Raw genomic sequence first — 26,037 nt, 5'->3', positions numbered from 1 at the left:
AGAGGTCGGATACGGAATGGGAGGGGGAGTTGAAGTGCTGAACCACCGGGAGGTCAGGTTGGTTAGTGCGGACCGAGCGGAGGTGTTCGGCGATACGATCGCCAAGCCTACGCTTGGTCTCACCGATATAGATCAGCTGACATCTAGAGCAGCCGATGCAATAGATGAGGTTGGAGGAGGTGCAGGTGAACCTGTCGCACCTGGAACGACTGCTTGGGTCCTTGAATGGAGTCGAGGGGGGAGGTAAAGCGACAATTGTAGCATCTCTTGCAGTTGCAAGGGAAAGTGCCCGGGGAAGGGGTGGAGCAGGAGGGAAGGGAGGAATTGACAAGGGAGTTGTGGAGGGAGCGGTCTTTGCGGAAGGCAGACAGGGGGGGAGATAATAATAATAATAACTTTATTTATAAAGCACTTTAAACAACTACAGTTGACACAAAGTGCTGTACATGAGAAATCATGAACAAAAAGCTATTACAAACAATTAAAAACCATTAAAAACCGTAAAACGAAGGACTATAAAAAACACACTAAAAATTAAAAGACATTAAAAGCACTAAAAACAGGAGCAATGCCTCAGCCAGTGTCGAAAGCCAAAGAATAAAAATATGTTTTTAGGGAGGATTTGAAGATGGACAGTGAGGGGGCCTGTCTGATGTGCAACGGCAAGGTGTTCCAGAGTGCCGGAGCAGCAACAGAAAAGGCTCTATCCCCTCTGAGCTTCCGCTTAGACCTTGGTACCTCAAGGAGCAGCTGATCAGCTGACCTGAGGCACCGGGCAGGAGCATATAGGTGGAGCAGCTCAGAGAGGTAAGGCGGGGCGAGCCCATTCAGCGATTTAAAAACAAATAAAAGAATTTTGAAATGAACTCGAAAGTGCACTGGGAGCCAGTGTAGGGAGGCCAATATTGGCGTAATGTGCTCCCTCTTTCGAGTTCCAGTCAAAAGGCGAGCGGCAGCATTTTGAACAAGCTGGAGACGAGCCAATGAACCTCGTGCGACTCCAGAGTAGAGTGCGTTACAGTAATCCAGCCTAGATGTAATAAAGGCATGGATTACTGTTTCAAAATGCTCCCGCTCGAGAATGGGCTTCACCTTTGCCAGCTTCCTTAGGTGAAAGAAGCTGGACTTAACCACCGCGCCTATTTGTTTGTCTAGTTTAAAATCACCGTCCATCCTAAAACCCAGGTTCAAGACGGTTGGCTTTACAGACAATGCCAGTGGACCCAAGTCAACAAAGGGAGGTTCACGGCAGCCATTGGGGCCAAACAAAATCACCTCTGTCTTCTCTTCATTAAGTCCCAGAAAGTTTAAGGCCATCCAGGACTTAATGTCCTCAAGACAAGACAGAAGTGATTTTAAAGAATAGTCTTCCTCTTTCCTGAGATGGGAAGATATGGTGAGTGGTGGGGTCATGTTGGAGGTGGCAAAACTGACGGAGGACTATTTGTTGTATGTGCCGGCTAGTGGGGTGAAAGGTGAGGACCAGGTGGACTCTGCCCTTGTTGCGAGTGGGGGGATGGGGAGAGAGAGCAGTGTTACGGGGTATGGAGGAGACCCTGGTGCGAGCCTCATCTATAGTAGGGAGGGGAACCCCCGTTCCCTGAAGAATGAGGACAGTTGTGATGCCCTGGTGTGGAACACCTCATCCTGGGAGCAGATGCGGCACAGACGGAGGAATTGGGAATAGGGGATGGAGTCCTTACAGGAAGCAGGGTGCGAGGAAGTGTAGTCAAGATAGCCGTGGGAGTCAGTGGGTTTATAGTGGATGTCAGTCAGAAGTCTATCACCTGCGATGGAGATCGTGAGGTCAAGGAATGGTAGGGAAGTATATGTATATTAGAAATAGCTTAGCAAGACTACAATGCCTTATGTGCTACGTTGAATAACATTTTAAACAAACATTTTCTCAGCAATGTGAACAATCAACACCAGAGGAAAAATTGCCAGTGTAACAAAGCAAACATATCAAACACTAAATTCCACCATTCTGTATCCTTGTGAATGCTATACCTGATAATTATCTATTTGCTTCCAAGTCAAATCCAAATTTGTTTTAAAACTTGATTACAATTTTAAAGTGTGATTAGAATTAATTTAAATTTAATCACACTTTAAATTCCAATTTCACATCCAAAACATTATACGGAATGTAATTGCCGGGGAACATTAGCTAAGTGTAAAAACAAAGTGCAGGAGGAATTCAGCGGGTCAGGCAGCATCTGTGGAAAAGGGCAGAAGACGTTTCGGGCAAAATCAATCTCTTGTGTGTCCATTAAGCAAAGAGATTCCACATAAGATGCATCAAAAAACAATTAAAGGTTCCTTGACAGCTTCAACAAGTTTACACCGAGCTGCTCAATATACAGACAATTTAAGATCAATATGTGTAGGAAGGAATTGCAAATGCTAGTTTACACCAAAGATGAGACACAAAATGCTGGAGGGTGAAGGGTCTCGTCACCCGTTCCTTCACTCCAGAGATGCTGCCTGTCCCGCTGAGTTACTCCAGCATTTTGTGTCTACCTTCAATTTAAAATCAATTCATGTTTTTCAGAGTTAGTCAATCTCAGTCAGGATGGGATGGGAGCAAGTATATCCCTAGTTTGGAAAGAGGACATTAGCCAGGAGGAAGATCACAAATATGGAAATTGGGTGAGGAGGACCCTAAGTTCCTTTAACGCAAATATATAGTCAAAGAATGTGGAAACAGGCTCAACTTGCCCATGCTGACCCGCAAGTCCCATCTGCACTAGTTCCACCTGCCTGTGTTTGGTCCATATTCTTCTAAGTCTATCCTATCCATGTACCTGTCCATGGATAGATTGTCATTTTGCAAATAGACAGGAATAAAGGCCGCGGGTACCAAAGAATGATTGTTAACTCCGAGACTAAACAGTAGTAAGGATTCAATCCCTTCAAGAGCGGAAGTTAGCAAGAAATATAAAAATTAGCAAGCAAAATATAAACACATCTTTACAGTATTCAAGGACCTTCGTTCAATGCTCATTTAACCAAATTCAAGCAATGTCTTCTGCGCTTTTCTCAATCGGTCTATTTTGCAATTGAGGTCATCTCTCTTCCTCTGTGTGTCTTCATCTTCCATTAGATAAACATTGATGCGATCCTTATCTTGGATGAGTTGAAGCATATCTGTCCGGAGTTTGTCAGCAAATTCGTTTAAAATGTAGCAGCGTATGACCATGGGGATCTGGTCAGCCAGTCGATGAGAGACAATCTAGGAGTCGAGAACAGAAAATAATGGAAGATAATGAAACAGGAAGCAAAATGAATTCCAGATTCACCACACCTTGATTAAATACATTCTTCCTCATCTCCTAAAGGAACGTCCTTTAATTCTGAGGCTATGACCTCTGGTCCAAGACTCTCCCACTAATGGAAACATCCTCTCCACATCCACTTAATCAAGCCTTTCACTATTCGCTAAGTTTCAATGAGGTCATCCTTCTAAACTCCAGCGAGTACAGGCCTGGTGCCGTCAAATCCATCATTGGTCCTAAGGGTTCAGCCTTTTACTGTTACTGTACGCTTTCGTCTTAAATTCCATCTCCCAAAGAGCAACACATCACACCTGCCCAGATTTTACTTTGGAGTCACGTCATTACGTCGTTCGCACGGTGAAGCACCGGACTGGCAGACGGTAAGCTCCTGCCAGTGGTAAGTTTAAACCTACAGGTAAGTTTTGTATTTCTTACCAGGTTGTGTTTTTCTTGCAGGAACCTTTTCTTACAGAGGTTTCCTGCTGGATATTGTAACGAAGTCCGGATGAGCCGCGGGGAAACTGGCTTTGGCTGTGGGGAGACTCCGGTCTGGAATGCGGGTAGCCGGCGGACGTCGGGTTCGCTACTCCAGTCGCTGACAAGACGGTCAGCGGCTTCCAGACCGCAGTGGTTCCCGTGGAGGGGTAAATCCAGGAGGAAGGCGGTATCAGCACCAGAGTCACCGACAGTGTGGTCAGCGGCTCCCAGACCGCTGTGGTCCCCAGGACATGGGGTAAAACCAATAATAAGTCGATCAGGCCTATGGACTGGAACGAGTCGGGCCGGGAGGGTTCCCCTCCGGAATGGATACTGTTTTTTTGCACGGTTGGACCTCCTAATGGAGAGGATGCTCCATCAAGATACACTCCAACAGGAGTACTTGTGTCAGCGCCGGCCTATGGAAGAGCCCGCACCAGCAGCACCTGTTTCAGGGCTGCTTAATGTCTCCCTCTTGAAGGAGGAGATGGAGCTCCTAATGGAAAGGATGCTCCACCAAGATACACTCCAACAAAGGAGTTGTGTCAGCGCCGGCCTATGGGAGAGCCCGCGCCAGCGGCACCTGTATCAGGGCTGCTTAATGTCTCCCTCTTGGAGGAGGAGAGCATGCAGGGGAAAAATCTGAGCCAGCACCCTTCAGGGCTGCCTACGAATCTCCCTCTCTGTGGAGTGGAGTGTGAGGGGTCAGTATGTAATTGACTTCAAATTCTAAAGTATGTCCATGGAACTTACTGGAGCACATGCGTATGGCTTCAAAGGAATCCTTGCAAACAAAGGTGTTGCTGCCAGAAGAGTTGGTTACCAGCCGTTGGCAGAATACCCGGAAGGGGCCAGAGTTCCCCATACGCTACAAGTGCCGGCAGTGAACAGCGCTATCAGGGGGACGTTAGAGCCACCCGCCGAATCTTCTATTCAGGTAAGACTTATTCAACAGGCAAAACCTGGATGAGGAAGCAAAAGCTGTCGGACCAATCATGGTACCAACGACGAGCAAAGCATCATCAATTCGGCGGCAACACACCCCACGCCTCCATTGGCAGTAAGCGGTTCACTGAAACTGATGGCAGCGTGAAAGCTGGACAGAGGTCCACGCACCCTACCAGTCCTACTCTACAACCAAGGTAACCAGGCAGGTAGGTGGGTCTGGCACTTCCGAAACATGGGGTAAGTGGACCACTTACAAGTTGGTAATATATAAAATGTCTGTACAGCACACAAATGGTTAAGGCATTGTCATCTACTTAGCGGCATCTAATCATGTAAAACTGCACAGTACATTCCAAGCAGGTTTGGAATTAGGGTCAGAATTGTCTTTTGATGCAGGCTCAATATTATGGCCAGGATTGTCTTTTAAGACAGGCTGGGAAATCGGGCCAGAGTTGTCATTCGAGGCAGGCATGTAATGATGGCAGGCGTGGCCTGTTCATTGGGAAAGATGGAGAATGTCGTTTAACTCACATGTGCAGTATAAACCTTTCCGAATAGGAAACTTCGTTACTGACGAACAACTGATTTTCATAAGGATCTCAAAGATACATTCTATGCAGTTCCCATTTAAAGGGATTACCGGAGCCATTTGAAATGATCAGGATGGCAATGATAACTGTGATAACAGTAAAGCATTGCAAAATGGGCTAAGTTATTTACGCAGGGTATTTACCAAATTACTAAAATCAGTGCTTGGACTACTCAGAGTTCAAAACACTTGTTATGTCTTGTCTGGATGATATTCTAACGTTGTATTTTGCTAAAATCAACTGTTTCAGCCTCAAACTATATTTGTGAAAATGGACATCCATCCAGTGAATTTAAGTTGTTACCAAATAAACTTGTTGGTCATTGGGATTTACCTTTAACTATTAATTAACCCATGACTCCACCCTGGAGCAAGAGATTGGAGTTAATAGAAACCTGTAACAACCTTGTTGTTATAAAGCAGCCTTCTATTCATCAAGAGTAATTGGCAACATAGTAGCTGTGATTCAGCTGTGCAAGTGGGGGAACTGACATTGTGCAAAGTAGCAACTTCTCAAGTGCCATGTAGGTCATTGTTAACAGACCTATGCTATTATCAGCTGAAGCTACCAAAGTCACAATGATGGACAAACAGTATTCAGCATTGCTCCAGTAGTTTGGTCAGTAAAATTTCAGTTATATTACAAACTGATGCTAAGGGCTCTAACGTGGAAAATTGCGAATGTCATCTCTAGTTCGGAGGTGGAGGAGATTTGCACGAGTCACTAATTCTTCAGTTATTGGTATCAACTATCTATAGACACTAGGTGCATTCTATGGGTTAAAAGGTTATTGAACGAATATACACTATAGTGGTGGCATATGTTAGGCACATGGGTGCAATCAAGTAAAAGTATCCTGTAATAATTAACCTAATCTCATTTGCCACTGGTGTATCATCAAGTACAGATCAATGACAACACAGAATGGGTGTTCGATCACAAAATATTTATGAAATTATGGTTCGATGAAACGCCGAATATCGATATGTTGCTTTCATGCTTATTCACTGGTTGCAAAATTACGTGGCATGACAATGGCGAGAGACACATTCTCTCTACAAGGAGGAGGAATGTTTCTTTTATGTCTTCCTCCATTTTGCCTCATCAGTCAGGTCTTGAAATAAAGTCAGCAAGATCCCGTTATACGTTTTCGTACTGTCTGTCTGGCCTATGTAGCCATGATTCTCGTTTTTGTCAGGAATAATAACATAACCGTATACGGTTATTCTAAATGTAAAACTTTGCTGGTTCAGCCTGAGGCTCGGGAAACCAGCCTCTGCATAATAAAATCAATTTATTGACTTGCAGATTCTGAGTAGACTGCTCCTACGGATCAGGTTGTCATACCGATCCATGTATGTGCTCAGTACAGAGTGCAGAGATAGAACCAAAAAAGCAGTATAGTTCTTCAGGAGATGGGAAGCTTTTTGTTTAATGCTAATGTTATATTTAATACGGTACAGATTACTGACGTCTTGGGGTTCAATTTAAATGGGCTTTTGACAATAATTGAGTTATAGGGCCATTAACTGTGCCTAAGGTGCCTTCCCATCATATTTGCTGCAACACTCTGTCGGGTTTCACCCCCGGATATCGAGTTTGTAAAGGATATCTTTAACACAAGTTCTCCCAGGACAAGTACAGGGCAGTATGGGATATTGACATTGTGTTAACACTACTTCAGCAGGGGGCTCCAGCTACATCCTTAGCTTTGGCCGGCTCTCATAATGTAGTTATCCTCATGGTGCTGGTTTCAGCACAACGGGTTCAGTCACTACATAATTGCGACTGGACTGGATGATTACATATGTAAGTAATATTTATAATATTTTATGTTATGATTTAATTAAGCAGAGCAGAAGGGGCGTCGGGTCTCAAACTAGTTTCATGGCATATCCAGGGACCTTCGGTTATGTGAGGGCACACATATACAACAATACGTCAAGGTCACCAAGAACCTTCGAGGCCCTGAACTAGCAATGCTTGTCAGTTACAAAACACTTTATAAGACGGGTTTAAGAAGGAACTGCAGATGCTGGAAAATCGATGGTACACAAAAAAGCTGTTGAAACTCAGCGGGTGCAGCAGCATCTATAGAGCGAAGGAAAAAGGCAAAGTTTCGGGCCGAAACCCTTCTTCCTCCTGGTGGCTCAACACTTCAACTTCCCCTCCCACTCTGTATCCGACCACTCTGTCCTGGGTCTCCTCCATGGCCAGAGCGAGCAACACCGGAAATTGGAGGAAAACCACCTCATGTTCCACTTGGGGAGTCTGCATCCTGGGGGCTTGAACTTTGAATTCTCCCAATTTTGTTAGTCCTTGCTGTCTCCTCCCCTTCCTCAGCCCTCCTGCTGTCTCCTCCCAGCCTTCGAGCTCCTCCTCCTTTTTCCTTTCTTCTCCCCGCCCCCCCACCTCCGATCAGTCTGAAGAAGGGTTTCGGCCCGAAACGTTGCCTTTTTCCTTCGCTCCATAGATGCTGCTGCACCTGCTGAGTTTCTCCAGCTTTTTTGTGTACTTTATAAGAAGGTATCCGTTCAGACCATCTCCAGGTGATAAAACGGGGTTTGATTTATGCAGGAGTAGATACTGATTTTCAAATCTCACTCCACCAGGGCTGCTACAACATCAGCAGCAAGGGTTATTTACGTTCCGCTGGACCACATCCTAACTGCTGCAGCATGGTCAAACGAACAAACTTTCCAACCATTTTATAATAACCCATTGCCAGACTAGGGGTATTTGCCAACTCTATTTTAGGTCCTATTTATAGTTTCCCTCCGGTTGAGGGGTTACTATTATTATTACTTGTTCATTAAACAGCATGAGCATGTTTTAAATCTATGTCATATCCGTATGCAATATGAATGTTTCCCTCATCTGTCAATGAAGCAGTTGTGGTTGTGTAGACTCGCATCTCACGGCATGAAATTACAGAGCTTTGAAATCTTAGAAACATAGGTGCAGGAGTAGGCCATTCGGCCCTTCGAGCCTGCACCGCCATTCAATATGATCATGGCTGATCATCCAACTCAGTATCCTGTACCTGCCTTCTCTCCATACCCCCTGATCCCTTTAGCCGCAAGGGCCACATCTAACTCCCTCTTAAATATAGCCAATGAACTGGCCTCTGAAGTAACTAACGTGACTCCGAAGTAAAATAGTAAGATTAAACGAGAACTTACCAGTTTGAAGTTTGATCTTTATTTTATGAGGAGTTACGATGACGAATTACGTGCCCTCCACTCCCAAACCTCTCTCACGAAGGTCATCTGGTAGTTCTAGGTTTCTGATCTTACTATGTTACTTCAATTACTGTTACCTGTGATTTCACACCGCTGCTTTGAAGATTGACGTGCATGCGGACTGGCGGGGCTTCTTCACGTAATCCCTCATCGTAACTCCTCATAAAATAAAGATCAAACTTCAAACGGGTAAGTTCTCGTTTAATCTTACTATTAAATTCCATCTCTCATTTCTCTGCTCATATTTTCAACTGATCCATATCTTGCTGCATTCCTTGACAACTTCTCTCCATCCGCGGCACCCCCAACTTTCATGTGAACTGCAAACTTATTAATCAGCCCACCACGACAGAGATCACAGTACCGACCCCTGTGGAACACCACTGACAATCGACCTCCAGTCAGAATAATATCCCTCCACCACTACCCTCTTGCTGTCTCCAGTCAAGCCAATACTGGATCGAATCTACCAAATTTATGTGGCTCTGCTCTGCCTTAATCTCATACTGTAAGGGACCATGTCAAATGCTTTATTAAATTCCATGCAAATCTACCTGCCCTCAGTCATTTTCATCTTGTCCTCAAAAGACTCAAATCAGGTTTGTAAGACATGACCTTCCCTACACAAAACTATGCTAACTATTCCCAATACGTTTGTGCTTTTACTAATGTGAGCAAATCCTATCCCTACAAATTTTCACCTACGAGTTCCTTACCACTGATGCAAGGCGTACGGGGCTATATTTTCCCTAGATCACCCATATTGATCATCTAAACCAAGGAACAACATTGGCTATTCTTCCGTCCTCTGGGCCCTTGACTGTAGCTATTTTTATACAAAGATCTAAGTGAAGGTCCCAGCAATTTCCTCTCTTGCCTCCTTTGATAATCTAGACTGGGTCCCAGCTGACCCTGGGGACTTATCCGCCTTATTCAAAAGATCCAACACCAACATCTCCTGATAATAACATGCCCCAAAATATCAACGCAGGTCTCCTTGATCTGACCATCCTCCATGTCCTCCAGTTGCAGACACCTCTGCTATGGAGAAACGTTTCCTACTTTCTACACAATTTTGTATACCTCTATCAGATCCCTCCTCAGCCACTTCCATCCCAGAGAAAGCAAATCCAGCCTTTGCTGGTGCCCCACTCTTTTTGGGGGGGCAATCTAAGTGAACGCTATGTCCAGCTTTTACCACATACACCTGCAAATGTCTCTTCATTCGAGTCTGAAGAAGGACCCTGACCTGAATTGTTACCTATCCATGTCCTCCACAGATTCTGCCTGATACACAGAGTTCTTCCGGCACTTTGTGCTTTTTGCTCAATGTTTCCTCATGTTGGCTCTCGCTCTTCCACCAATCATCTCAGTGGGATGAAGGAGGGAACAATCCACCAATGATCGACAGGCAATGGCTATCTAATACACTGCTGTGTTACACACAGTATATTTACCTTGTAATATGCTCGGAGATGATACGACATTTCTTGGATGCTGCCATGTGTAGCATCTTTTGACGAATTGCTTTTTGCTTTAGAAAGGCACTCACTGTAGAGACTGTCTTGAGAATACACCACACACTCAACCTTAATCTGGGCCTGCAGCAGCTTTTCTGCTTCCGTTTCTTGTTTGTTGCTCATAATTGCGATTTTGACCTGCACACACAAAGACAAAATGAGCAAATATGTCATGGAGCCCTTTTTGGCCCTGCTTGCCCATTCCAACCAAGGTGCCCCATCTACACATCTGAGGAAGAACATTCTTGCTATTGAGGGAGTGCAGCGTAGCTTCACCAGGTTAATTCCCGGGATAGCAGGACTGTCATATGTTGATAGAATGGAGCGGTTGGGCTTGTGCACTCTGGAATTTAGAAGGATGAGAGGAGATCTTATTGAAACATAAAAGATCATGAAGGGTTTGGACACGCTAGAGGCAGGAAACATGATCCCGATGTTGGGGCCACATTTTAAGAATAAGGGGTAAGCCATTTAGAATGGAGATGAGGAAAAACTTTTTCAGTTGTGAATCTGTGGAATTCTCTGCCTCAGAAGGCGGTGGAAGCTGGTTCTCTGGATGCTTTCAAGAGAGCGTTAGATAGAGCTTTTAAAGATAGCGGAGTCAGGGGATATGGGGAGAATGCAGGAACGGGGTACTGATTGTGGATGATCAGCCATGATCACATTGAATGGCGGTGCTGACTCGAAGGGCCGAATGGCCTACTCCTGCACCTATTGTCTATAAACCCCAAAACCCCATTACCGAAAGGCAAAAGGTTTGTGTACTGTACCTTGGCAGCTTTGGACAGGTTACCAAAGGCATTGAAATGTTGCTCGGCAATGACCATAAAAATATCCCTTGTGATATCTGCAATAGTAAAAAGACAATATCACACATGCAACTGATAACCAAGATAAGACAACGCGGGGAACCGCCATGAGGGGGGGGGGGGGAAGTGAGGTGAGAATAAATTCTATCTTCGGTTTAATCCAGCATCTGCAATTCTTTCCTACACAAGTTACAAAGTATCCAACCACAGTTACTCCCCCTTCTCCCCTTTCCCACCGAGCAAGATGTACAGAAGTTTGAATACGCACACCTCCAGATTCAGGGACAGTTTGTTCCCAGCTGTTATCAAGCTATTGAACCATCCACCCACCAACTAGAGTGGTCTTGTGCTCCCATTTATCCCCGATGCAGACCGTAAAAATATCTTTAATCGTACTTTACTGGACTTTACCTTGCACTCATCGTTATACCCTTTACCCTCTATCTACACACTGTGGGTGGCTTGATTGTAATCATGCATTGTCTTTTTAATGACTGGATAACACGGAACAAAAAAGCTTTTCACTTTTTTGCAAATGTTTCATACAAGGATAGTTTAGCGACCTGAAATGTCACCCATTCATAGTCAGAGAGTGATACAGTGTGGAAACAGACCCTTCAGCCCAACTTGCCCACACCATTGAACGTGTCCCAGGTACACTAGTCCCACCTCCCAGGTACGCTTGGTCCATATCCCTCCAAACCTGCCCTATCCAGAGGTGCTGCCGGTCTCGCTGAGTTACTCCAACATTTTGTGTCTATCTTTAGTTTAACAAGACAATCATTTAGGTTTTTTAGTGTGGATAGGGTAATGCATTGCAGTGTGTTGCTTGTTACTTAAGACTGAAGTAACCATTACTGTAACATTTGATGAATGTTCCTGATTGGGTGCCCAGAGTTCTTGCAATTCAAAGAAGTACACCTTGCACATAGCTGTCACATACCTGTGATTGTCTTCAGTTTCGTAATAGCTGGATCTTCCAGTGCAGAGATCTCTTCCTTAATGAAGGATTCAAAGGTATTGTAGTTGACAAACCCCGGCAGCTCTCTTCCACGGTATGAGTTTTCATATTCGAGAACTACATTTTTCATGTGAGTTGTGACTGATAGTGCAAAAAAAGTATAACTTTATAAAATCTATTCTTTTCCAATCATGCATTTGATCGCAATGTCATAGTCAGGCACTCTCTGCACTCTTTCCAGTTGAACAAAATCTTTCCTCTGGTAAGCTGACCAAGACTGAATACAATACTACAACTACACCCTCACCCATACATCATACCACTGCAACATAATATCCCAATTTCTATGCTTAATACCCTGACTGATGAAGGCCAATGTACCGAAAGCCTTCTTGACCATCCTATCTACCTGCGACGCCACTTTCAGGGAACTACACACGTGCACTCCTAGCTCCCACTGTACCGCAACACTCCCCAGAGCCCTACCATTCACCACGGCATGTTTGTGATCTGGGATCAGTTAAAGACTGCGCTAGATAATGCATCATAGTCTGAAGAAGGGTTCTGATCAGAAACGTCACCCATCCATTTTCTCCACAGATGCTGCCTGACACACTGAGTTACTCCAGCACTTTGTGCCTATGTCTGGTGGAAACCAGCATCTGCTGTTCCATTCCACGCATGGGGCAAGCTGTACTGGTTAACACATACCTTGAGAGCACAATAAGACAGGCCAAGCCTGGAAGGAACAACATTAAATAAGATGGTTTGGCGAGTCGAGACGGTGGGTAAGTAAAATTGTTTTATTTTGAGAACGATAATAACGAAGTTACCTGAGTCGCTAAAGACAGCCAAATACACGATGTTGATTCCACACGCGTGGCGCTAGAATGCTCGTTGCGGCGAATAAAATTACCGCGCTCATGTGACTTCTCCAGCCAATCGCGAGGGTTCTATTACACGGAGCCACCACCAGGTGTCGCTACAATGGTTATTAAGACAGGCCCGACCGGCAGCAGATCGGGGGGTGATGTTGACGAGTGAGAGGGGCGTCGGAGAGAGTGAGGGTCCGTCAGAAAGCCGATGCCCGCACGAGTGCCACCTGTCGGTGGAAGATATGCTGCTGAGAACAAAGAGTGACCTGGCATGAGGGGGGGTGGCTGCAGAGAATAACGGTTCTCGGGCTGCATGTTGGCGCAGCGGTATAGTTACTGCCTTGCAGCGAATGCAGCGCCGGAGACCCGGGATCAATCGCGACTATGGGTGCTGTCTGTACGGAGTTTGAATGTTCTCCCCGTGACCTGCGTGGGTTTTCTCCGACACCTTCGGTTTCCTCCCATACTTCAAAGACGTACAGGTTGGTAGATTAATTGGCTTGGTAAATGTAAAAAATAATAAAAAGATTTGTCCCTAGCATGTGTAGGATTGTGTTAATATGCGGGGATCGCTGGTCGGCGCGGACCTGGTGGGTCGAAGGGCCTGTTTCCGCGCTGTATCTCTAAACTAAACAAAGGGGGACCCAGCTTGGGAGGGGGGGGGGGAGGGGCACCAAAAACAACGAGGGACACGGCATGGGGGGAGGGCGGCCAAATCGAAGAGGGACATAGTGTGGGGGGGGGGGGGGGGCCGCCGAAAACAAAGAGGGACCCAGCGTGGGTGGGGGTCGCTGAGAACAGAGGGACTGGGTGGGGGGAAGGGGAGGAGAAGGAAGAGGGACATATTGAATAGTTCTGCAACAAGGGACACGGCATGGGGGGAGGGCTGCCAAATCGAAGAGGAACATAGTGTGGGGGGGGCAAGAACAAAGAGGGACCCGGAGTGGGTCAGTACGGCTGAGAACAGAGAGACTGGGTGGGGGGACATGGAAGAGGGACATATTGAATAGTTCTGCAACATTGTTGGCGCCCCCTTTACGTGGCGACTCTTGCATACTTCCACTGTACGTAAACGAAGAATCTCACTGTACCAAGTACATGCAACAATAAAGCATCAATCAATCAATATATATTTATGCTCACATTTTGATATACGTTCGTTCAGGAATGTGTTCCATTCATCAAACTCATTTCGTACTATGGTGATGTACCTCACGCCATCTACCTTGTCCTGAGGTTCCTCCCCCATGGTCAGATTTTTTATGTGGCTGCAGAAGCTGTTGATTTTCTGGCAATTAAATCACAAGTTTTGTGAAGGTACCAGCACACGCATGTAGAAAACAGAAAACATTAACCAATAAAAAGTCACCTTTTGCAGAAACAAGGAACTGCAGATGCTGTTTTACGATGGAAAGACACAAAGTGCTGGAGTAACTCAGCAGGTCAGACAGCATCTGTGGAGATCGTGGATAGGTGACTCTTCGGGTTGGGACCCCTGTGTCTCAACCTGGAACATCATTTATCCACGTTCTCCAGGGATGCTGCCCGACCCGTTGAGTTACTCCAGCACTTTGTGTCTTCCCTGGGTCCTGACCCAAAACATCACCTATCCATGTTCTCCAGGCTCTGGGTCTGTATTTGAATTTGAATTAATTTGAAATTTGAAATAATTTGAAATAATTTAATTGCCACACAACCAAGGTCGGTGGTATTTGGGTTGCCAGCAGCGGTACAATAATAAAGAACACAACCACAATAAAAATTTTACACAAACATCCACCACAGCATTCATCACTGTGGTGGAAGGCACAGAGCTTGGCCAGTCCTCCTCCATTTTCCCCCGTGGTCGGGACCACCACCCTCCACAGCCGTTGCTGCGGGTGTCCAGATGGTAAGGGACAAAGTCAAAGTCAAGGTGAGTCCAGGATCGGCTCTTCCCAACCAGAGACCGCGGCTTCAGGCTGGTGTAGGCCGCAGGCCGGCGGTCAAAGTTTTAAGGTACCTGCCGTGCCGCAGCCGGAAGCACCGCAGTCTGCAGGGCCGGTGGTCGAAGCTCCCCTCCAGGGGAGATGATAAGTCCATACCGCGCCCGCGGTAGAAGACGGCCGCGGGCCGGTGGTGGAAGCTTCTTCCCCCGGGTCCTCCACGAGGGATCCCGGGCTGTAGACGCCGCACCAGCTGGAGTTCTGCAGACCGCGGCTTCAGGCTGCCGGCTGCCGCGGGCCAGCGTAACGGAGCGCTCCCATCCAGCGAGGTCTCACCCGCTCCGCGCCGAGAGTCCACGCTGTGCCCGCCGCTGAAGCTCCGGGCGCGTCTCCGGGAAAGTCGGCGCCGATCCATGCTGTTAGGCCACGGGGGAGGCGACCTGAAAAAGTCGCCTCTCCATGGAAGAGGCGGCCGAAACGGTTTCCCCCTTACCCCCCCCCCCCCCCCCCCCCCCCCCCACACATAACACACAAGGAAACATTAAAAACACACTTTTAAACATACTAAAAAAATAAAAAAAGTTGAAAAAAAGACGGACACGCTGCCGACAGGCTGCTGCCAGTGCAGCGCCCCCTACCTCGCTGTACTCGCTGGAGTTAAGAAGGATGAGGGGTCTCCTCATTGAAACTGACCGAATAGTGAAAGGCTTGGATGGAGTGGATGTGGAGAGGATGCTTCAACTGGTGGGAGAGTCTTGGACCAGAGGTAATAACCTCAGAATTAAAATGACATTCTTTTAGGAAGGAGATGAGGAAAAAAATATTTAGTCAGAGTGGTGAATCTGTTGAATTCTTTGCCGCAGAAGGCTGTGGGAGGCCAAGTCAATGGATATTTTTAAGGCAGTTAGATTCTTGATTAGGAAGGGTGTCTGGGTTTATGGGGAGAGGGCAGGAGAATGGGATTAGTTGGAAGAGATAGATGATCCATGGTTGAATGGTGGAGTAGACTTGATGGGCCGAATGGCTTAATTCTGCTGCTAGGACTATTACCATTATTATTTATTTGTTTTTTATATGAATGTGTGTGTGTATATACGCACTGAACGTTTTTCATAATCTGTTGTGCTGCTGTAAGAATTTCATTGTCCTATCTGGGATATGTGGCAATAAAACACTCTTGACTCTTGTTGACTTATGAACATGGAACATTGTGCTGGAGTAGGTGGTGGTGGTCAGTATTTCCACTCCCAGAATCGGAGGGAGATCAAGACGGGAAGGCGAAGGGCTGTATTTTCAGAGCCTACGTCATCATCAATGCAGCTTGGACCACATGCAGCGGCTGAATGTTGAACTACACCCTGGGGGTTAAATGCCCACTTTCAGATTGGCACCGTTTTTACATACTTTCCATGTGTGACCAAATGTTAGCGTTTGAAGGCTCAGGGCCTGTACTCACTGGAGTTTAGAAGGCTGAGGGAGGGAATGGGGTAAATCTCATTGAAACCCACTTTGAATTCATTTCACTCCCATCCTTTGGTCATTCCAGTGACTCCTCAGATTTGAAATTTGACCTGAAATGTAACTTTTGGCAGCAAACCTGCCCTTCGACGCAGGGGAATGAAATGGCAGGCTGTACACGGTTGCAGCCTCGCTTACCCCCTGTATGTTGCTGTGGAACAAAGCAGACTAAACACAGCCATGAAACAGAGAGGGCCTTACCTCGATTAAGAATGTTATTTGCTCGGGGTAAGAATTGGGGACTGCGTGGCTGTACTTCTTGCGGGTTTGCAGCGACTGGTTCAGCATGGTTTCTATTTGATTTCGCAACTGAGGCAATGATTTCTTGAAAAGACAGATTAAGCAAGGGTTACTATTTTGAAAGTGTCTATTCTAGTGATCACCACTGCAGTTTACTTCCCAGCTTATTCCACAATCCCATGAACCTACCTACCTATTACAGAGCAAACCCAGAGAGTTTTAAATGTCAATGCAGTACTTTTGAACAAAGATTGAAAACAAAACAAAAATTCAGAAGAAACAAAACAACCATTATCGCACGTCAGCAATCTATTGGAACTGAGGGATAAATGCTGTCCCGAACTTAGGGCACCATGGTGGCGTAGCGGTAGAGTTGCTGCCTTACAGCGTCAGGGACCCAGGGTCGATCCTGACTGTGGGTGCTGTCTGTACGGAGTTTATACATTCTCCCTGTGATCTGCCTGGGTTTTTCTCCGACATCTTTGGTTTCCTCCCACAATCCAAAGACGTAAAGGTTTGTAGGTTGAATGGTTTGGTATAAATGTACATTTTTCCCAGTGTGTGTGTACGAGTGTTAATTTGGGGCGATCGCTGGTTGGTGCGGACTCAGTGGGCCAAGGGGCCGGTTTCCGTGCTGTATCACTAAATGAAACTAAACTTTGGAGCGTAATACTTACTGTAACTCACCTGTGAACCTGTCCACTTGGTTTAAGATCTTATTTGAAAGATGGCATCTTTGGACAGCAACAATATCTCAGTGCTGACCAAGGAACTATGTTTAGTTGAGTTTAGAGATACAGCACGGCAACAGGCCCTTTGGCCCATCGAGTCTACGCCGACCATCGACCACCCGTCCACACTACTTCCACATTATCTCACTTTCTCATCCACTCCCCACACACTGGGGGCAATTTCCAGAGACCGATTAATCTATAAACGTGCCCGTCTTTGGGATGTGGGAGGAAGCTGGAGCAGCCAGAGGAAACCCACGAGGTCACAGGGAGAAGATGTAAACTCCATTCAGACAGCACCTGAGGTCGGGATTTCAGGTTTCCAGGTCACAACACCAAAAATATGTCTGCAGTTTATCCCGGAGAATTTCCCAAGAGCGCTGGAGTTAAATAAAACCAATTTTATATATACTAAGGTAGACAAAAACCTGCGATGGATAGTGAGGTCAAGAAATGGTAGGGAAATGTCGGAAATGGTCTAGGTGTATTTGAGTGCTGGATGGAAGTTAGTGGTGAAATGGATGAAGTCAGTGAGTTGTGTGTGGTTGCAGGAGGTAGCACCAATGCAGTCGTCGATGTAGCGGAGGTAGTGTTTGGTGATAGGGACACGGTACGTCTCGAACAAGGATTGTTCGACGTGCCCATGCGCGCTCCCATAGCTACGCCTTATATTTGTATATATCCCAAAGTTACTGAGAGGCCTCAAGACGAACATTGCTGAATTACTTTAAAATGCAGCTGATCAGCACAACCCTGACGTCAATGAAAATGGAGGTTGTTTTTATAAAGTAAAACTTACATTAATGTGGTTGACAAGTTCCTTTGTAAGCCGAACGGCCAAATTTGGGATGCCTGCCTTTCCGTCCTCCAAAAGTGGCCTAGTTATTAAATTGTGAAAAAAGAGAATACCTTGGTCAAGGTTGAAACATTGCGTGATATTGGCAAAATAATAATCAAACAATTTTACACGGAAATCAACGCGATGCAAAGTTGATGCAAAGCGAACTTCCAAGGGCGGCACTGTGGCGCAGCGATAGAGTTGCTGCCTTGCAGCGCCAGAGACACGCTGGGCATCAGGGATTATGGGGAAACAGCAGTAGAATCGGGTTAGGAGAAAGAGATAGATCAGCCATGATTGAATGGCGGAGTAGACTTGATGGGCCGAATGGCCCATTTCTACTCCTATCACTTCTGACCTTATGAGAGCCGTTCGACCACGACTACAGGTGCTTTTCTGTACGGAGTTTGTACGTTCTCCCCGTGACTAGCATGGGTTTCCTCCCACACTCCAAAGACGTACAGGTTTGTAGGTTAATTGGCTTGGTATAAATGTAAATTGTCCCTAGTGTGTGTAGGATGGTATCAATGGTCAGTGCTGACACGGTGGGCCGAAGGGCCTTTTTCCTTGCTGTATCCCTTAACTAAACCAAACTTGGGTGTGAAATTTGACTCAATGGCGCATGTTGTCCTGGGACTGCAAGGTGACTATTTGGTGCAGGTTGATATGAAGGTCGTTTGCACATGTAACTGGGAAGTGCTAAGCATGTTAGGTGTCTACCATCTGCACAATCTGCCATCTACACTTCACTTAATGGAAAACAAGTTTTCATAATTTACCGAAATTGTTCGTGGTCTTCAAAAAATTCCTTTTCCTTTGCGATTGCATCCACCAGTGATATATTTTCATTGATGTCGTTCTGGCCACGACACTTAACGATCATGTATCCCTTCTCCAGCTCTACTGTCAGGTTCTTCACAATGTCAACTACGTTCTTCTCTGTTCCTTTGTCCACCAGGTCAGGTTTGGTCAAAATACCTTCAAATTTAAAAGTAAAAAGGGAAAGATGATGGAATTAATTTGCTGCCAATGATTGGTAGTGGTGGTGCCAGAAATTTTGAAAATTATAAGGAAGATGGTATGGAACTATATTTGTCACATGTACTGAGGTACAGTGAAATTCATTTTTTGTATACAGTTCAGTACAACATAAGCAGGGTGGCATGGTGGCACAGGGGTAGAGTTGCTGCCTTACAGCACCAGAGATCTGGGTTTGATAGTGACTACAGATGCTATCGTTATGAAGTTTGTATGTTCTCCCCGTGACCGCGTGGATTTTCTCAGAGACCTTCGGTTTCCTCCCACACCCCAAAGACGTACAGGTTTGTAGGTTAATTGGCTTACTATAAATGTAAATTGTCCCTAGTGTGTGTAGGATAGTGTCATTGCGCAGGGATCGCTGGTCGTTGCGGACTCAGTGCAGGGCCTATTTCTATGCTGTATCTCTAAACTAAATTAAAAGAGCCAAGGACAACATAGTGGGGGTCAATGAGGGTAGATGCTGGGGATGAACACTGGGAGAAATAGGGAACCATCTTCTTTAATGTTGTTCCTTCCAGGCTAGGCCTGTCTCATTGTACTCTCAAGGTCTGTGTTAAACAGTACAGCTTGTTCCATATGTGGAAAGGAACTGCAGATGTTGGTTTTTACCAGACATAGGCACAAAGTGCTGGAGTAACACATTGGTAGACAAAAATGTTGGAATAACTCAGCAGGTGAGGCAGCATCTATGGAGCGAAGGAAATAGTCAACATTTCGGGTCAACATTTCAGACTGATGTGAGGGTGGGGGGCGGCGGGAAGAAGAAAGGAAGAGGTGGAGACGGTGGGCTGAGGGAGAGCTGAGAAGGGGAGGCGAAAGTAGGGACTACCTGAAATAAGAGAAGTCAATGTTCATACCACAGGGGTGCAAACTTCCCAAGCGAAATATGAGGTGCTGCTCCTCCAATTCACAGTGGTCCTCACTCTGGCCATGGAGGAGGCCCAGAACAGAAAGGTGGGATTCGGAATGGGAGGGGGAGTTGAAGTTCTGAGCTACCGGGAGATCAGGTTGGTTATTGCAATTTGAGCGGAGGTGTTGGGCGAAGCAATCGCTAACCCTACGCTTGATCTCACCGATGTAGAGCAGCTGACATCTAGAGCAGCGGATGCAATCAAAAATAAACATTGGGGGTGATGTACGTTACGTTGAGGGCAATAAAACTGCTCAGGAAATAGGGTTGTGTAGGAGAACTGCAGATGCTGCTTCACACCGAAGATAGACATAAATACTTGAGTAACTCAGCAGGACAGGCAGCATCTCTGGAGAGAATGAATGACGTTTCAGCTCGAGACCCTTCTTCAGAGTCAGGGGAGAGGGAGTTACAGAGATAAGGAAGTGTAAAAGATCAAAAGAGATGCAGTTCAAGGGAAATGTTGAAAGATCATTGTTACCTACGTGAAGGTGACAACAAAACAAATAGAGACACAAAGTAATCAGAGGGACAGTCAGACTGGTCAGAGAACTGGGAAGGGGGAGGGAAGGAGAGGGAAAGGAAGGGTGACTTAATGTTAGAGAAGTCAAAATTCATACTGCCGGGGTGAAAGCTGCCCAAGTGAAATATGAGGGTTTGATCCTCCAATGTGTGCTGGGCCTCACTCCGACAATGGAGGAGGCCCAGGACAGAAAGGTCGGATTGGGAATGGGAGGGGGAGTAAAAGTGTTAGCAACCGGAAGATTAGGTAGGTTTAGGCAAATTGAGCGGATGTGTTCAGCGAAACAAATGCCAAGCCTGTGCTTGGTCTCGCCGATATATAGGAGTCCACACCTGGAACAGCAGATACAGTAGATGAGGTTGGAGGCGGTGGAAGTGAACCTCTGCCTCACTTGAAAAGACTACCCAGCACAAATTGGAGGAACAGCACCTCATATTTCTCAGCTGGGCCCCAAGTAAAGCCAGATTCAGGGTGTGGGTATAACACAAAATTTCTTCCTACAACAGGGTCCAAAGATTGACTTTGAGGAGAGCAGGAATTGAGAGAAAAAGTTTGAAGCAACTATCACAAGGTGGTTTGTGGTTTTAATACAAGTTGCAAGAGAAGTTAGATGAATACACAAGAGAAAGAAGTAGCCTTTATTTTATTTAATCCTTGAATTATACAATGGTTTATAGCAAATGCAAGGGATTTTTTAAAAGCAGAGATAGATTCTTGATTAGTACGGGTGTTAAGGATTATGGGGAAAAGGCAGAAAAATGGGGTTAGGAGGGAGAGATAGATCAGCCATGATTGAATGGCAGAGTAGACTTGATGGGCCGAATGGCCTAATGCTGCTCCTATCAGAACAGCATCAAGGGGTATGGGGAGAAAGCGGGAATGGGGTACTGATTTGGGATGATCAGCCATGATCATATTGAATGGCGGAGCTGGCTTGAAGGGCCGAATGGCCTAATCCTGCACCTATTTTCTATGTAGCACTTATGACCTTCTAAGTGACATTCCATGGTACTTTAGGGATAGTGCAAGGGAGATGCCACTGAGGCCTACTCAAAATACGAAGCCTACTCCAGGCCACTGTGCCTGTGTTGGGTACCTGGGTGAAGGGGAAGTGGAGTGAGGAAGGGTATGCAATTACCCAAAGTTCTGTCTCCAGTAGGGTCCACTTCCTGGGCCATTTTCAGTGCTTCTGTGGTTGCTATGTCGACGTTACAAGGCACGACCACAAGGTTAACTGTCTCTTGTTTCTGAATAAACAATCTAATGAGTCTCTTAATCTGGAATAAAGCAGACCACACAGTTATAGAACCATGAAGAGGTTGACATCTACACATAGTAAAGGCACAAGTACTTCAGGCACAAGTGCAATGGACAACAAAACAATTATCATTTTGCTTTTACAGAGCATTACATTTAACTTTTGCCAAACTCAATGCAGTGGCAGCTTTAAAGCTGCTTGATGTATTTATACGGATGTATAATCAGATGTATAGTGCGGCCATGGTGGCACAGCGGTAGAGTTGCAGCTCTTGCCGTGCCGGAGACCTGGGTTCGATCCAGACTACGGGTGCTGTTTGTACGGAGTCTGTACGTTCTCCCCGTGACCATGTGGGTTTTCTCCGAGATCTTCGGTTTCTTCCCATGATAATTGCTCGTTTCTAAGCTTCCCCCCAGTCTAGTTTCAATAAAAACACTGAATCGAGCACTTGAAACAACTAAATTTTATTTTACCAAAAGCGCGTCAGATCACACACTGCACCTATCCCACCGCGGGTTCGATCCTCGCGTCTGCCTGTTCAAGCCCTCTAGGCCTCGCTCAGACAGAGGCACCACAGAAGTTCACGCAGTCCCGAGTGCTCTTCCAGAAGATCGACGCTGAGCCTCATGGTCGCGGACTTTTATAAGTCCCGGGACCTCGAGGGGCCGAACAACATGGGGGTGGTCTCTCAATAACCCAATTACAGATATTGATTAACCCCACACTTAACAGGCATTTCCCTAACCCAATACATTGTATTCACAACGGACTTTGAGAGGAAGTCAACGTGGAAATATTTACCCTGATTTACAGAAAACCCAGACAAGGCTCAACACCTCATCCAATCAACACTTGGCAAAGTCATACTTTGCAACATTATTTACATACACAAGGTGTATGTCTGGTTTACAGCTATCCAATCCATTCTATGCACTTTGCACCAGATTGACAGGGTTTGCAGAGCTTCCCATTCTTTGCTTGCAAATTGTTTCTAAGCTCCAGACACTCTGGCACCTCTTAGACTTAGAGATTAGACTTGTCGCACAGGATGTTTAGCATATATTTTGGATAGAAGATTCCACAAACAACAATGGGGTAACTCTTCCAGGGATGTTTTCCCAAGCAATTGTGAATTCAAGCCATTATATAAAAATACAATCCCCTTACCTGGTCTCCGATATCTTGGGGCTGGTTACCAACGGCGACTCGGGCGATACCCGGCAGGTCTATCAGAGTCAGGTCAGGGACATTGGTGGATTCAATTTCAAGGCTGATTAGTTCATGGCTGATTCCCACTCCCTTCCCTGCAATACTGTCCTGGGCTGAAAACAGGAAAGAAGTGAAAACATATGAAGTCAGATGTTCTGTCGTCCTCAAGTTGACAGCAGGGTCAAGCAGAAGACTCGCTTGTTCCAGGGTCCCTGGTGAAGGCTTTTACTGGGATACTGTGTTCCAGTTCTTTGGTGTGGATGAATTCGCTACGGGTTTACCGATGTAACCAGCCAGACAGGATAAGGTTATAAGTGATAGGAGCAGTACTAGGCCATTTGGTCCATCAAGTTTGCCATTCAATCATGGCTGATCTATTTCTCCTTCTGAACCTCATTCTCCTGCCTTCTCCCCATAACCTGACACCCGCTCTATTCAAGAATCTGATCTATCTCTACTTTACAAACATCCATTGACTTGGCCTCCACAGCCTTCTGTGGCAAAGAATTCCAGATTCACCAACCTCTGACTAAATAAATTCCTCCTCATCTCCTTCCTCAAGGAACGTCCTTTAATTCTGAGGCTCTCCCATCTAGTCCTAGACTCCCACTAGTGGAAACATCCTCTCCAAATCCACTCTACCCAAGCCTCAGTAATCGGTATGTTTCAGTGAGGTGTCCCCCCCCCCCTCCCCCTCCCTCATCCTTCTATACTCCTGCGAGTACGGCCACAAGGCCATCAAACGTTCATCATAAGAAGTTAATCCACTCATTCCTGAGATCATTCTTGTAAACCTCATCTGGACCCTCTCTAAGGCCAGCATATATTTGCTCAGATATGGTGCCCACAATTGCTCACAATGTGACTTCAACAAGAAGAGAGCACCAGTGATATGCAGCAGGACTGTCTTACAAAATAAAATGTTTCAGTACACTTCTAGTGATAAGCCGAATTGTGTTTGGTTAGATGTTTTATTTGAACTAAACTTATTTGGCCGAGTGTAGGATCAAAATCACAATAAGGCACGTCAAATATGCTCTTTGTAACCGTTGTTTAATATTAAGTACTTGATTACAAGTACAATCGAAGTGTAAATTGGTCGCTAGAAGATGCATTTGATGGAATGACTGGCATTCCTAAGGGACACATATCAAGGTCCCAATTTCTCCAGAATGTTTTAAATAAACCAAAGCAAAATTATGAATTTTCAAATGGTTGAAGGTTTAAATTTTCTTCATTTAGGAAAATGTGTATTAAAACAAAAAGCAACTTTGATGTATGGTTAGTAGTTGGTTGCGATTACATTTAGTGCATGAAATTGTTAGCAATCTTTCAAAACTAATCTTTGCAGCGTTATATTTAAATCCCAATTCATCATTCATCATCAATCCACAACCTGCCTTACACAGCAATACTTTGGAACATACCTTTGAGAATTGCTTGTTCCACCTCAGCTGCACTACTGAGTTTGTTCGAATAATCCTTGTAGCTGATTTTCCCCTTCCAAACATTTGCTTTTTTGACATTTTTTAACTTCAATTCAAGTGGGCATCTTGTTACAATTCCTGTCGCAATAAAAATGTTACCAGATATGTCATTATAGAAGAGAATCATTTTGAGAGATATTGTCAGAACAAACCAGTTCAACCAATAATAATAAATCAGATTTTAATCTATTCATAGAAACATAGAAAATAGATGCAGGAATAGGCCAGTGAATTGGACTCCACTGCCTTCTGTGGCAGAGAATTCCACAGGTTCACAACTCTCTGGGTGAAAATGTTTTTCCTCACACTATCTGCATTAAAAGACCATCTTAACAGAACAATAAGTTAATCCGATGATAGAAAATAATGGTACTTGTACAATTGTATTATCATTTATTGTATATTTATTTGTGTGCTACTGCATTAATGGGCCTCTTAAGCTGCAGCGTTAAGAATTTCACTGTGTAGGAAGGTGCAGATGCTGGTTTACACTACAGATAGACAAAATATGTTGGAGTAACTGCAGGACAGGCCGTATGTGTAGACGGAGTGCTTCTCCAGACGGAGTTTACATGTTCTCCCCATGACCTGTGTGGGTTTTCTCAGAGATCTTTGGTTTCCAAAGACATACAGGTTTGCATTTTTCTTGACTTGGTATAAACGTAAACTTCCCCCGAGTGTGTGTAGGATAGTGTTAACGTGCGGGGGATCGTTGGTCGGTCCGGACTCAGTGGGCCAAAGGGCCTGTTTCCGTGCCGTAAGCTAAACTATTAGTGTCTAATTTAATTAAGATGGCTTATAACCATTCCCACCTTGTGGTGCCCAAGCCTGTTTTGATGAGGTAGACTTTCTGTGTGCCTTTGCAGTGTTACCTTTGAACACAAAGGGATATAAATTCCTAAACAATGTATTATTGACTCCAACAGTCTCTTACCACTCCCTCTGGGAAAGGCCACTCCTGAGAGCGCCTCCAACACTGAGCTCTTCCCAGAGCTCTGGTCACCAATCACTGCAATGGCTGGAAGTCCGAGATCCTTATCCACACCAAATCCTCTCAGAGAATCAATGAGATCAATGCATGGTCGTACCTCCCGCTCGTATTGAATGGACAATGGGGTATCCATTGCCTGGAGAGAGAGAGAGATAGGACATAGAAACATAGAACATGAAGGCCAACATTCCATTAGCTTTCTTCACTGCCTGCTGTACCTGTAAGCCAACTTTCAGTGACCAGTGTACAAGGATGCCCAGGTCTCGCTGCACCTCCCCCTTACCTAACCTAACCCCATTGAGGTAATAATCTACCTCCTTGTTTTTGCCGCCAAAGTGGATAACCTCACATTTATCTATATTATACTGCATCTGCCACGCATCTGCCCACTCACTCAACCTGTCCAGGTCACCCTGCAACCTCCTAACATCCTCTTCACAGTTCACACTGCCACCCAGCTTTATGTCATCCGCAAACATGCTAGTGTTGCTCCTAATTCCCTCTTCCAAATCATTAATATATATGTTAAAAAAAGTTGCGGCCCCAACACCGAGCCTTGCGGCACTGCACTCGCCACTGCCTGCCATTCTGAAAAGGACCCGTTCACTCCTATTCTTTTCTTCTGGTCTGCCAACCAATTTTCTATCCATTTCAACACCCTACCCC

General features: G+C 45.5%; 1 protein-coding gene across 4 annotated transcripts in view; it reads right to left on the bottom strand.

The window, feature by feature from the left end:
* Positions 1-1,818: 1,818 nt before the first annotated feature.
* The window catches only part of LOC116980361 (interferon-induced GTP-binding protein Mx3-like), a 43,822-nt gene continuing 19,603 nt past the window's right edge, over positions 1,819-26,037 (bottom strand). For all 4 annotated transcript variants that reach the window (XM_033032516.1, XM_033032514.1, XM_033032515.1 and 1 more), the window contains 12 exons: positions 25,315-25,507; positions 24,321-24,458; positions 22,852-23,006; positions 21,565-21,703; positions 18,732-18,930; positions 17,914-17,992; positions 16,345-16,467; positions 13,844-13,988; positions 11,808-11,966; positions 10,826-10,902; positions 9,993-10,193; positions 1,819-3,235 (listed from right to left, as the gene is read on the bottom strand). In XM_033032516.1, the coding sequence (XP_032888407.1) occupies positions 3,008-3,235; positions 9,993-10,193; positions 10,826-10,902; positions 11,808-11,966; positions 13,844-13,988; positions 16,345-16,467; positions 17,914-17,992; positions 18,732-18,930; positions 21,565-21,703; positions 22,852-23,006; positions 24,321-24,458; positions 25,315-25,507 (1,836 nt within the window). In that variant the 3' untranslated portion in view covers positions 1,819-3,007. The remainder of the gene's footprint in view (positions 3,236-9,992; positions 10,194-10,825; positions 10,903-11,807; positions 11,967-13,843; positions 13,989-16,344; positions 16,468-17,913; positions 17,993-18,731; positions 18,931-21,564; positions 21,704-22,851; positions 23,007-24,320; positions 24,459-25,314; positions 25,508-26,037) is intronic.

Source organism: Amblyraja radiata, chromosome 14, assembly GCF_010909765.2.
Source record: "Amblyraja radiata isolate CabotCenter1 chromosome 14, sAmbRad1.1.pri, whole genome shotgun sequence".
NCBI lineage: Eukaryota > Metazoa > Chordata > Chondrichthyes > Rajiformes > Rajidae > Amblyraja > Amblyraja radiata.
The sequence above is the reverse complement of the archived record's forward strand: the minus strand, read 5'-3'. Positions and strand labels throughout refer to the sequence as shown.